The 13057-nt window shown below is 38.3% G+C and overlaps 1 protein-coding gene across 1 annotated transcript in view; it reads right to left on the bottom strand.

The window, feature by feature from the left end:
* The window catches only part of Sugct (succinyl-CoA:glutarate-CoA transferase), a 637858-nt gene that overhangs the window by 546477 nt on the left and 78324 nt on the right, over positions 1 to 13057 (bottom strand). The window contains exon 6 of the mRNA XM_013033004.1: positions 8132 to 8223. Coding sequence (XP_012888458.1) covers positions 8132 to 8223 — 92 coding nt within the window. The remainder of the gene's footprint in view (positions 1 to 8131; positions 8224 to 13057) is intronic.

Here is a 13057-nt window from a genome sequence, read left to right as displayed (position 1 = left end):
GGGGGGAGGGGGGAGGCTGGGAAGGGATGTGAAGGGTAAACCAAAGGAGGAGGCTGCAATGCTTGGTAAGAAATGTACACATTATCCTGCCCATGTAATTGTAACCCCTCTGTACAGTATGTTCACAAATAAAATTAAATTAAATTAAAAAAAAGAAATCTAAAAAGAACAGATGCTGGAGGGGATGTGGCCAAAGGGAACCCTACTGCATTATTGGTGGGAGTGTAAACTTGTTCAACCACTCTGAAAAGTAGTATGGAGGTTCCTCAAAAGACTCCACATAGAGCTCTCCTATTACCCAGCAATCCCACTTCTGGTCATTTACCCAAATGATCACAAACAAGACCATACTAAAGCTACCAGCACGACTATGTTTATTGCAGCATTATTTACCATAGCTAAGATCTGAAACCAACCCAGATGCCCCTCAGTAGATGAATGGATCAAGAAAATGTGGTATATATAAACAATGGAATTCTATGCCTCCATCAGAAAGAATGACACTACCCATTTGTTAGGAAATGGAAAGACTTGGAAAAAATTATGTTCAGTGAAGTAAGCCAGGCCCAAAGAAACATCAGTCCCATTGTTTCCCATGGTTTCCCTTATTTGTAATAACAATATATATCTGAGACAAACAGAAAAGTTTAGGTAAGATGATGTTAAGCGAAATGAACCCCAAGATAGGGACACAAGCGGTCCTTGCTATTTTTTCTAATGTATTTATAAGGTACCATGTGATTTTTTTTGTTGCTTTGTATGTCCCTCCCCCACAGAATAACCTGTTTTCACTGTATTTGATGTTGGTATAATTTGGGGAAGGGAAGGGAAAAAACAAGCCGTTTAAATAGGGATACAGGTGGACCCATAACAACAATGAGATGTACTTTACAATTTAGTCAAGGGTGGGGGCAAGAGGGAGGGCTGCGGGAGGGAATAGCTGAGGAGGTGGGAGGGAAGGGATGGTAGGGGAAAAAACAAGCAGGCAACAATGCTGGATAAGAAATGTAATCATTACCTTGCTCATGTTACTGTAACCCCTCTGTATAGTATTTTCACAAGAAAAAACTTACTAAAAAAAAAAGAAATCTAAAGTCCAAAGTAGCCATGGTGGGAGACAGCCCATGAGACCATGAGAGTAGATGGAATATATTTTAGCACGGGAGTAAATTTGTTCTACAGGTGCAAGTGTGCCCACCACCTTTCACTCACCTCTGACCCCCTGCTGCTCTTTCATTTTCCATCACGGAATGATATTACAAAAAGGCCCCACAATAAACAGAAGCTGATAACAGGAACTTGGGCTTCCCAGCCTCCAGAATCATGGGAACCAATAAATTTTGTTCATTATAAATTACCTAGCCTCTAATACTCTGTTGTAACAGAACAAAATAGATTTAAGACACACTCAATCAACAGATAAATGTATAAAGAATCACACACACACACACACACACACACACACATACACATTCATACACACAATGGAATACTATTTTTAGACTGAATACTACTCAGTCTTATAAACAAGTAAAATCTCTCAACTGCAATATGTTTGGATCTCAAGGATACTTTGTTAAGTGAAATAAGACAATGACAGAAAGATAAACATCACATGACCTTATAGTTGAAATCAAAGGAACTTTAACTTCATAGAAGAGAAAAGTGATTACCAAAGGCTGTGGGAAGGTCAGAGTATGTCAAATTTCAGTCAGATGGGGGAAAGAGTTTGGCTTTCTACCCAGTGGTACCACTGCCTAATCGTATGGTAAGAGTCTAGGAATATCCATTTTGTTCTCCATAATGGCTGTTCTAATTTATGTGCTCACCAATATCTATCATTTTACACTTTTTCAACTACAACATTTGTGTGTGCATGTGAGAGAAAGAGATAAAGTCTCACTATTAACACAGGCTAATCTTGAATTTACCATCTTCCTGCCTCAGCTTGCCAAATGCTTGGATTGCAGGCATGTATCACACCTGGCAAATACAACTACAACTTTTAAGAGATGTTTATCCTATTTTGTAGTTGAGGAAATTGAAGTTAGACAACTTGCTAATGCTATAATGAATAATTAGATGAACATTCAAATCCAGGTTTTCTGATACCAAAGACCACTGAAATACTATGAAATTTTGAGGTAGAATCAGGGTTGAGGCAAATAAATAAATGCACTTACAAGTACGTACTCTAAGTTGGGTGCTGGTGGCTCGTACTCAAAATCCTAGCTACTCAGGGGGTTTGGATCTGGGGATCTCACTTCAAAGCCAACCCAGAGTAAGAAAGTTCACCAGACTCTTATGTCCAATTAAATACCAAAAAAGCAGGAAGTGGTGCTGTGGCTCTACTGGTAGAGTGTTAGCCTGGAGCATAAAAAAGCTCAGGGACAGAATACAGGACCTGAGTTTAAAACCAGCACCAAAAATAAATAAATAAATAAAAAGGAAGAAGAGGACAACAATGACTTGTATAGAATGTAAACCACTTTGTACAACTACTTTAACCAAATAAATAAATAAATAAAATATTTACTAAGCAATGTATTTAAGTGTAAGTATCAAATATTTACAAGTAAAGACAAGAGAGGGGGAAGGAAGATAAAGGGAGAAATGCATCAATAGTAATTGTTTCTTATAGCATAAAATCAACCTAAGCTGTTTAATATGGAACATATTAGTTAATGAAGCATAAAATGACTCCAGCATCTTAAGGGTTTTCAAAATTCCTTATAGCAACCTCAAAAATATCTTCTGGCTAAATGAAACATTCAGCTAAATTTAAGCAATACCTCCCATACTACTAGTTACTTCTCTGTAATTCAATTAAATTCAATAAATATTTGCCTTAAATTAACAAGAATATTATTATCTCATCCTCTTAAAATTACATCTGCTCCTCATAACCTCTGAACATGGCCCATGTAAGCATAAGCGCATGCCTGGTTTGATGTTCACCAAATTTGAATAATAAGAACTTATAAATACTGAGATTAGGATCATTTCTATTATTTTCTGTATTGCTTAACTTTTTAGAACAAATATGTGTTGCTTATAAAATTAGTTGTAGAGATAAATTAAAATGAAATATAAATAAAACAGAAATTAAGTTACTCCACCATTAATCCTAACTAATCAATAGCCAGCTATGTTTAAACAGTGTCATCTTAGAAAAGTACATGAATTAAGGAAAAGCTGATTATTTAAAACAGCATGTTTGATTGCTTTTGTTACATATTAATATGTGTAATAAATAATATTGAGATCAAGAAAAATTATTATCTTGATGTTTTATAAGATAAGAAATACATTAAGGCCTGGTGCAGTAGCTCATGCCTATAATCCCAGTTACTTGAAAGATGACAGTCAGGAGAATGGTTCCAGACCAGCATAGGCAAAAAGTTATCAAGACTCCCATATCAACCAATAAGGAATGGTGGTACAGATCCGTAATCCCAACTATGCCAGAAATCGTAAGGAGGAGGATTGAATTTTGAGGCTGGCCCTGGGCAAAAACATGAGCAAGACACTATGTAAAAATAGAGCAAGCTAGGCACTGGTTGTCCTTGCCTGTAATCCTAGTACTTAGGAAGCTGAGATGGAGGAGATTGCAGTTAAAGGCAGCTCAGATATACACATACGCTATCATCTAACAATAATGAATACCGAGATTAGGAAGACCACAGATCAGGGAGAGCCCATGAGACTCCATGTCAGTGGAAGAATCTAGACATGATGGAGCATACCTATCACTCCAGCTATGGCAGGAAATGAAAAATAGGAGTATTGTGGCCAGGCACAGATCTAGACAGGAAGTAAGGCCCTGTCTCAAAACTAAACAGTACAAAAAATAGCCGGAGGTATGGCTTAGCCATAGAGCACCAGCCTGTGAGATTCTGAGTTCAAACTACTAATAATAGTAATAATAACAAAAGCAAAAAAAGGCTGGGGCATAACTCAAGTAGTAGAGTGCTTATCTAGCAAGCAGGAGGTCACAAGTTCAAACTCCAGTACTGCCGAGGGAAAAAGGAAAGGAGGGAGGGAAGAAAAAAGAGAAGAAAATAAAGAGGAAAAAAGGAGAAAGGTAAAGAAGGAAAGAATGGAGGGAGGGGACCAACAGTCTCTTCAACAAATGGTCTCGAAAAAACTGGATATCCATATGTAGAAGACGAAGACAAGAGCCCTATATTTTTACCGTGTACAAAAATCAATTCAAAATGAATCAAAGATCTTGAAAATTTGAAACTTTGAAATTACTATGGAAAAATAGTTGAAGATATAGACATAGGAAACTACTCTCTGAATTGAGTTCACATAAAAGCAAGAATTAACAAATAGGATTGCATTAAATTTTTTTTAAAATTCTGACCATCAAAGGAAATTATTACTAGAATGAAGAGACAACCCACAAAATGGGAGAAAAATCTTTGAAAGCTAGTCATCAAACAAAAGATTAATACCCAGAATATATAAAGACCTCAAAAAAACTAAACACCAAAAGTACAAATAATCCAATTTAAAAATGGACAAACAAACTGAACAAACAATTCTCAAACACAAATGGCAAGTAAATACATGGGGAAATGTTCAACATCAAAACAATGCCCATTCAGAATGGCAATCATCAAGAAAACAAACAAGAGAAAATGCTGACAAGGATACAGGAGGCAAGGAGGAAGAACTCTCTCGAACTCTTGGTTGGAATATAAAGTAGCACAGCCACTGTGGAAATCAGTATGGAGTTTCCTCCAGAAACTAAAAGTAGAACTGCCATAAGATCTTGTTGCACCATCTTTGGCATGTATCCAAAGGAATTTAAGTTAACACAGAACAGAGGTACCTGTACACCCAAATTGACATCAGTAATATTAGAACAAGTAAGATAAGGGATCATCTTAGGTACCCAGCAACCAATGATCAGATAAAGAAAATGTAGTACATGTATACGAAGGAGTATTGTTCAGTAATTAAAGAATGAAATTGAATCATCTAAAGGAAGAACGTATGGAACTGGAGATCATCATGTTATGTGAGATAAGCCAAGCTCAGAAAGACAAATTTTGCATTGTTTTGCACATATATGGAATCTTAACCAATAATGATAATTGTAATAATAAAACATGATTGCAAAAGGTGGGCTCTGTGTGGAAGGAACCAGTGCGGGGGGTGGGGGGAGGGCAGGGGGTGTGAGGGAGGAGGGGAACACAATAGAAGTATATTGTGTATATGTATAAAAATAGCATAACGAAATGCACTAAAAACTGTTTTAAAAAAAGGAGGGAAGAAGGGAGAAGAGTTAAGGAAATGTAATATAGACAAGATGGATTCGATCAAGTATGTACATCATCTGTAAATATCACAATGAAACCTCTTTCTATAATTACTTTATACTAATACAAATTTTAAATAGAAATTAAGTTCTTAAAAAAAAAACTAAAGAGATCCGAACGTAACTTTAGCTTCAACATTCCACTCAACCAAAGTCAGATAGACTGCAGCATGAATGTGGAGGTGTGGCTCAGATAGTAGAATGCCAGCCTGGAGAAAAAGCCAAGGAAGAGTGGGAGGCCCTACACTCAAGCCCCAGTACTGGGGTTTGATAGAGTGATAATTATACCAGGTGAATAAAACATAGTATAGGGGAGTCATGTTTACTAATTTAAAGCACATAAAGTATATAAAACAATGTTTAGAATGTTCAATAAATGCTATTGTTCCTAACGTGTTTATAATGTACCATGTGACTTTTTTGTTTCTTTTGTATGTTCTTCCCCCATGGTATAATCCCTGTTTTCACTGTATTTGATTCCAGTGCCCTGCATCTTGTATATACACTTCTCTAGCTTGGAGAGGGGAAGGAAAAAAACAAAATACTTAAATAGGGATACAGTTGACTCATTGTAACAATGAGATGTACCAAGACACTATGTTGAAAAATGAACTTTACAATTTAGGCTAGGGGTAGGTAGTTGTAGAGGTTGGAGGGAAGGGAGGGGAGGGGAAAAACAAAGGAGGAGGTAACAATGCTTGATAGGAAATGTACTCATGACCTTGCTCATGTAACTGTAACCCTTCTGTACAGTATTTTTACAATAAAAATGTATTAAAAATATATTTAATAGAAAGTAATAGATGGAAACATTTCAGATATTCCTAGATGAATTTAGAGCCCTTAAATAAAATTAGTCTCAATAATGACATCTTAGCCAGATGAGAGTCTATGGGATAGACAAAGAGAGGTAAGTCCATGCTTGATTCTGTCAATGGATGGGAAAAAAAAAATCATCCCTGGATTATTTTAAGGAAAGACTTACATATATATATTCCATGGCTTATAAAAACAAAACAAAGGAAGGAATTACAAAAAGACCTTATATTTATGCTGTTGTTGTTGGTAGTTGTGGTGGTGGTGGTGTTTATGTGTGCTTTTTTTTTCTTTTCCTGCTTCTTAGAGGGAATAAAAAGGGGTGCAGAAAGAAATGGAAGAAGGGTGAAAAAATCCTAATATTCAGTATACACCATGTGGAAAATGAACTGTGCACCTAGTGAGCAGGGATGAGATGGGGGAACAGAGGGAAAGTAACAGAAGGGGCAACATTGTCCAAAAGAGAAATGTACTCATTACTTGAATTGTGAAATAGCAACCCCTCTGTACAATACCTTACTAATAATAAAATTATGTATTTTAAAGACTTTATATATTCAGATATTAATACTTCACAACTTCTTTGTGGTTATTATCATTGTTGCTGGCTGGGGTATAAATGGGATTTGAACTCAGAGCCTTCTGACTCCAGCTCTACCTATACTGCTCTGAATTCAAAACAAGTAATGACTACAAAAAAGAGTTGAGGTTATTCTATCACAGTTTATCCCAACATACAGCAGTATTTCCTGAAGAATTAACTAAAGGAAGATCTGCTGGAACAGAATGTATTAGCCTACAGTCCCTTTGTGTTTTTTTTTTAATTTTGTTTTGTTTTTTTTGTTGGTTGTGAGGCTTGAACTCTGTGATTGGGCACTGTCCCTTAGCTCTTCAGCTCAAGGCGAGCACTCTACCACTTGAGCCACAGGGCCACTTCTGGTTTTCTGGTAGTTAACTGGAGATAGGAGTCTCACGGACTTTCCTGCCTAGGCTGGCTTTCAACTGTGATCCTCAGATCTCAGCCTCCTGAGTAGTTAGGATTACAGGCGTGAGCCACTGGCGCCAAGCAGTCCATTTGTTTTGAAATGAATCTTTCATTTACTAGGCTTTCCTATTCTGTTTTTTTTGTTTTTGTTTTTGCTTTAATGCTGTCCACATAGTTTTCCACAAGAGTCCATGTTTCAATCTAACCAACCACATCATGGCTATTTATCTGTTTTTTTAAGAACATCCCAATGAACCATCAATGGAGATGGATTGCTACTGTCTCAAATCACTCCCTCACTGTCCAACTCTAGCATATAACAAATCAGAGACAACATCGGACACCTCAAACAACAGGTTTGCAACCATAGCTACTTATATATTCTGGTGGGGGGGCGGGGGTGGAAGAAAGCCTGTGCCATGTGTACATATCTAATATAAGCCCTCTAGCACTATTAGAACTTCATGGTCGCATCTAATGGAACATTCCATTCACAGCAGAATTATTCCATGATCATGCAAAGGTAATTTTGGCTGGATAATATAATAAGGAGGCAAAATATGTTCACTACCTAGTCTCTTGATTTTTGCTAGCAGGTTATTGTTTTCCATGGGTTCATATTAAGAGTTAGGTTTCAGTACATCTAGGCACACTTCTGTTTTATTTGGATAAGTCATTCACTTTTCTGGGTTGCTTTCTTTTTCTGGGGGGACTGGGGGGTCCAGTCGTGGGGCCTGAACTCTGGGCCTGGGTGCTGTCCCTCAGCTCTTCAGCTCAAGTCTAGCACTCTACCACTTGAGCTACAGCACCACTTCCGGCTTTTTTTCTTTTTGCTTATGTGGTGCTGGGGAATCAAACCCAGGGCCTCATGCATGCAAGGCAAGCGCTCTACCGCTGATCCACCGTCCCAGCCCTCTGGGTTGCTTTCTAACACTAACTTGATTTTATCCCCATAGGTTCATGAAGAGGAAACCTGTGAACCCAGTAAGAAGGATACCTACCTCAGGGCCTGTGATATGCATCAGACCAGAAATAGCAGAGGCAACAGCATCGTAACCAGCTCGCTGAGACATGGGTCCTGTCTGGCCATAGCCTGAAACAAGAATAGAAATTATCCACACTGGGCAGGGTACAGAAGTGTGGTACAACCATTTGTCTTCCCCTTGTACTGCAGCTTCTGTTCCTGTTAAGAGCTCCAGGGCCCCTTGAAGAAGGAAGTAAGAATTAACCAACAAGTCAAAACCTGACTTTCTGGCCATAGCCATAGGCAGGAAGGTTTAGTTTAGGAAGGCACAGAGTTTGAAAAATAATTTTATTAAGATGTCAACGATCAAAAATTAAGAAATAAAGCCAAGTACCAGTGGCTCACGCCTGTAATCCTAGCTACTCAGGAGGCTGAGATTTGAGGATTGTGGTTCAAAGCCAGCCTGGGCAAGAAAGTCCGTGAGACTCTTATCTCCAATAAACCACTAGAAAACCTGAAGTGGCGCCATGGCTCAAGTGGTAGAGCGCTAGACTTGAGCTGAAGAGCTGACAGACAGTGCCCAGGCCGAGTTCAAGCCCCATGACTGACAAGAAAAAAAAAGCAAGAAATAACATAAAATGCAAATTTCTGGCTTTCCTAGAAAAAAAAATCAGATGATGCATACATCCTTCTATGACAATAATCCACTTGGAGGAACAACTCTCAGTTCCATTATAGAATTCTCTACCACTCCTTATTCTTAACAATTCAGCCTCTTCACCCTTTTACTTACCTTCCAGACCCTCCCTCAATAGGCATATGATACTTTCCATCTGTACAAGACTATATATAAAATAAAGCCAGATAGTATCTTCTGAAATTCTGCTTACATATTTTCACAAGAGTGCAAAACTATAAATGACAAAAATTTGAACATAACTTTTTATTACTTCTCCTCACAGTACTGCTGTGTTGAGTTTTTTAACTATTTTTTGTCTTTTCTTTTTTGGTACTGGGTATGGAACCCAGGAGGTTGTACTTGCTAAGCCAGTGCTTTGCCACTGAGCTACATCTTAACTCCTGACAATATGTGTTTGTGTGTGTGTTCATGTGTGCACATGTAGGGGGGGGGAGTGCCAATCGTGGGACTTGAACTCAGGTCCTGGACACTGTTCCTGAGCTTTTTTGCTACTTGAGCCAAAACTCCACTTCTGGCTTTTTGGTGGTTAATTGGAGATAAGAGTCTCAGGGACTTTCCTGCCCAGGCAGGTTTCAAACCATGATCTTCACATCTCAGCGCCTCTTGAGTAGCTAGAATTACAGCCATGAGCCACTAGCACCTGGATAAAAGTGTTTTTAAGGTGTCTCTCTGTGTCTGTCTGTCTCTCTCATCTCCTCTCTCTCTCCTCTCTCTCTCTCTCTCTCTCTCTCTCTCTCTGTGCCTTTTGGCGATATAAGGAGACATCAGCATAAACCAAGATAAAATGAGAAACCTTTCCTCCTGCTCTTAGTCTTGCTGTATACTTGACTACTAAAGAGTATATCAGGAGCTATATGAATCTCTCCAAATCCCATTTACCAGACAGAGAGTAAACTAGTCAAGAGCCACCCAGCCCCATCTGCTTTTCGGGAATATACACACTGTATATACACACTGCTTTAATTAATTTTGTGTGTGTGTGTGCATGCATGTTGGCGTACATCTGTGTATGTGTGCTGGTCATGGGACTTGAACTCAGGGTCTGGGTGCTGTCCCTGAGTTTTTGTACTCAAGGCTAACACTCTACCATTTGAGCCACAACTCCACTTCTGGCTTTTTAATTAGAGATGAGTCTCACAGACTTTTCTGCCCAGGCTGACTTTGAAATGTGATCCTCATATCTCAGCCTCCTGAATAGCTAAGATTACTGGTGTGAGCCACCTGTGCCCAGTTTACATGCTGCTTTAGAAATAACAAGAAAGGGTGAGCCAAAGGCTTTGCTTCATGGGCCACTTGGACTGTTCCCTCAACACATGTGAAGGTATAACAATGAAATGTCCTGCTGTATACTTGATGGATGCCAATAAAAAAAAGTTTAATAGAATAGGAAGGGACCATAAGGGAAATAATTATTTTCTCTGTTCAGAAGTAGAGAAATGTATGCTGAGCCTTAGAGAATGAATCTGAGGGAAGCTAGTTTGCATTTGCAAGTGGTGCCCTTGTCCAGACTTCCAGTCTTCAACACAATGGTTCCCAGCATAGAGCAGGCCTCCAGGAACACAAGAAAACTGCACCATAAGGCAGGAAGCTGTGTGTTCCCTGAACCACCTGTTATCTCAACAGGAAGTCCAGAGAAGTATTAAGTTTCTCCAGGTTAGAGAAATCACTAGGTGCATCTGACCAGAAGCCCAAAACCCTCAAATGGTACCAACTAAGAGCCCTCCTCTCCCCCACCCTTTTACCCAATCAGCACAACTCCAAATGGAGTCTTCTAAATAAAAGCCTGCAGGAAAATATGCTCACAAAAACAAACAGCTTACTAAATGCCTTGTGATACAAATTCTGTTTTTGTTTAGCTTACAACAACTGGGAAGCATAAATATCCTAATTACTTTCAATTGCCACCTCCAAGTAGTTCCTATTAAAGAGATGTATAAATAGTTGCTTATTTCACTAGTGAAGTGGAAAAAAGGAATGAGTTGTACATTTGAATTGTACATTCAAATTATGGCTTTCCAACTACTAAATCTTCAAATATTTATTTCATATCCTTGAGCCTCAATGTATTTATCTGTCAAACAGCAATAATCACATCACAATCTTGGTTTTATTGTAAGAATTCAGTTTGATTTTGTATATATACATATGTGCACACAACACACACACACACATACACACAGAGAGGCACTGGAAGCTCATGCCTGTAATACTAGATATTAAGAAGGCTGAGATCTGAGGATCACGGTTGGAAGCCAGCCCAGGCAGGAAAGTCCATGAGACTCTGATCTCCAATTAACCACCTGAAAACTGGAGCTGTGGCTCAAAGTGGTAGAGCACTACCCTTGAGCAAAAGAAATCAGGGACAGTTTCCAGGCCCTGAATTTAAGCCCTATGACAAAATGTGTGTGTGTGTGTGTGTGTGTGTGCACGCGCATGTGTGTGTGCATATATATAAAATACATTTCAAAACCACTGAGCATTGAGTATGCATTAATCAATGAATATGTATCTATCTATAAAATACTATATCATTTTATATTGTTCATAAAATATAATAACAACAAAAGTCCCTCCAGATATGTTGAAATGATGAGAATAGATAGTCTAAGCACTATTATTATGTTAATAAGTTATACAATATGAAAATTTTAGGGTCAGGTGTACTGGTGCATTCCTATAATTCCAGCTCCTGGAGAGGCAGAGGTAACATGGTAACAATGTAAGTCTGGCCTGGGAAAAAGCTCAAGATCTTATCTGAAGAATAAACTAAAAGCACAAAGCATTGGGGACATAATTCAAGTTGTGAGCCTGAAAATCTCAGTAACACAAAATAAAACAATTTAGTTGGGTGTTATGGAGCACACCTGTAGTCCCAGCATTCAATAAGCTAAGGTAGGAAGACTTAGAGTTTAAGGCTAACCTAAGCTATGTAGCATGATTCTGACTCGAAAACAAAGCAATTGAAATGTTTTGTTTGGGGAAGTTATATTTGCCCAATAAAGAGAGAAATGACAATAATAATAAATATCTCCATAATATGAATCAAAAATTATTCTCCTTTTTCAACTTATACGTACTTTAATTACTTGAATATTGACTACTAATACTATGAACAAATATTTTGAAGAAAAAACAAAGTTTTAAAGCAAGTAACTAACAGAAGGTGGTTTTCTAAAATTACTCTGTTGGCTACATGTGAAATGGAATTACGAAAAGTTCAAAAGAAAGCTGAAATGTAGCTAAGTACAGAATCCAAATAATTAACGTTAGCCTCACAATTCCTAAACCAATTATGTTCAAAATCTGCATTAAAGATACTTTTAGTTCTTTTAAAAATTTTATTGTAAAGATTCTGTACAGAGGGGTTACAGTCACATGAGTAAGGTAATGAGTACATTACTTGCTGATCATTACCCCTTCCCTTGTTGTTGCCCCTTCCCTTGTTTTTCTCCCACTATCCCTTTTCTCCTCCACCTCCCTCACTCCTCCCCACCCCACCCCACCCCCAACCCCAGCCCCTGCCTGAAGTTGTAAAGTTTATTTCCAATATACTATCCTCTATGTATCCTTGTTGCAATGGGTTATCCTGTGTCCTTATTTCAGTGTTTTGTTGTTCCCCTCCCCCTCCCCAGATTAGACAAATGTATAAACAAGATGCAGGGAACCAAAATCAAGTACAGTGACATAAAGAGGAAACAAAAAAAATAGTACATTTAAAACAACAACAACAAGAGGTGAGGAATATTAAGGAAGTTATAGAAAAGCAGAGGAGTACTCCAGTGTATGTGTCTGTCTGTCTCTCTCTCTCTCTCTCTCTCTCTCTCTCTCTGTTGTTTCTGTCTCTGTCTTCCCTCCCCCTCTCCTTTCCTCTTACCTTCTTCTCCCCATACCCCAACTCTCCTTTCTCCACTTAGTATCATTCTAAGGAGCAACCTCGCCATCTTGTGGCCTTTGTGAACACTGACTGTAAAGCAAAAGTAAAACAACAGATAAGGGTCTCATATCTAAAATATACTTAGAACTCAAAAAATTAAATCCCCAACAACAAATCCTCAAAGAAACAACTGCCCAATAAATAAGTGGGCTAAAGACTTACAGAGAAGCTTCTCTGAAGAAGAAATAAGAATGGCCAATAGACACAAGAAATGCTCAACCTCTCTAGCCATAAAAGAAATACAAATCAAAACAACATTGAGATACCACCTCACCCCAGTCAGAATGGCTAGAATCAAGAAATCTAATAACAACAGATGCTGGAGGGGA

This window comes from Dipodomys ordii, unplaced genomic scaffold (genome assembly GCF_000151885.1).
Source record: "Dipodomys ordii isolate 6190 unplaced genomic scaffold, Dord_2.0 Scaffold161, whole genome shotgun sequence".
NCBI lineage: Eukaryota > Metazoa > Chordata > Mammalia > Rodentia > Heteromyidae > Dipodomys > Dipodomys ordii.
This window is presented reverse-complemented; position numbering and strand designations above follow the sequence as displayed.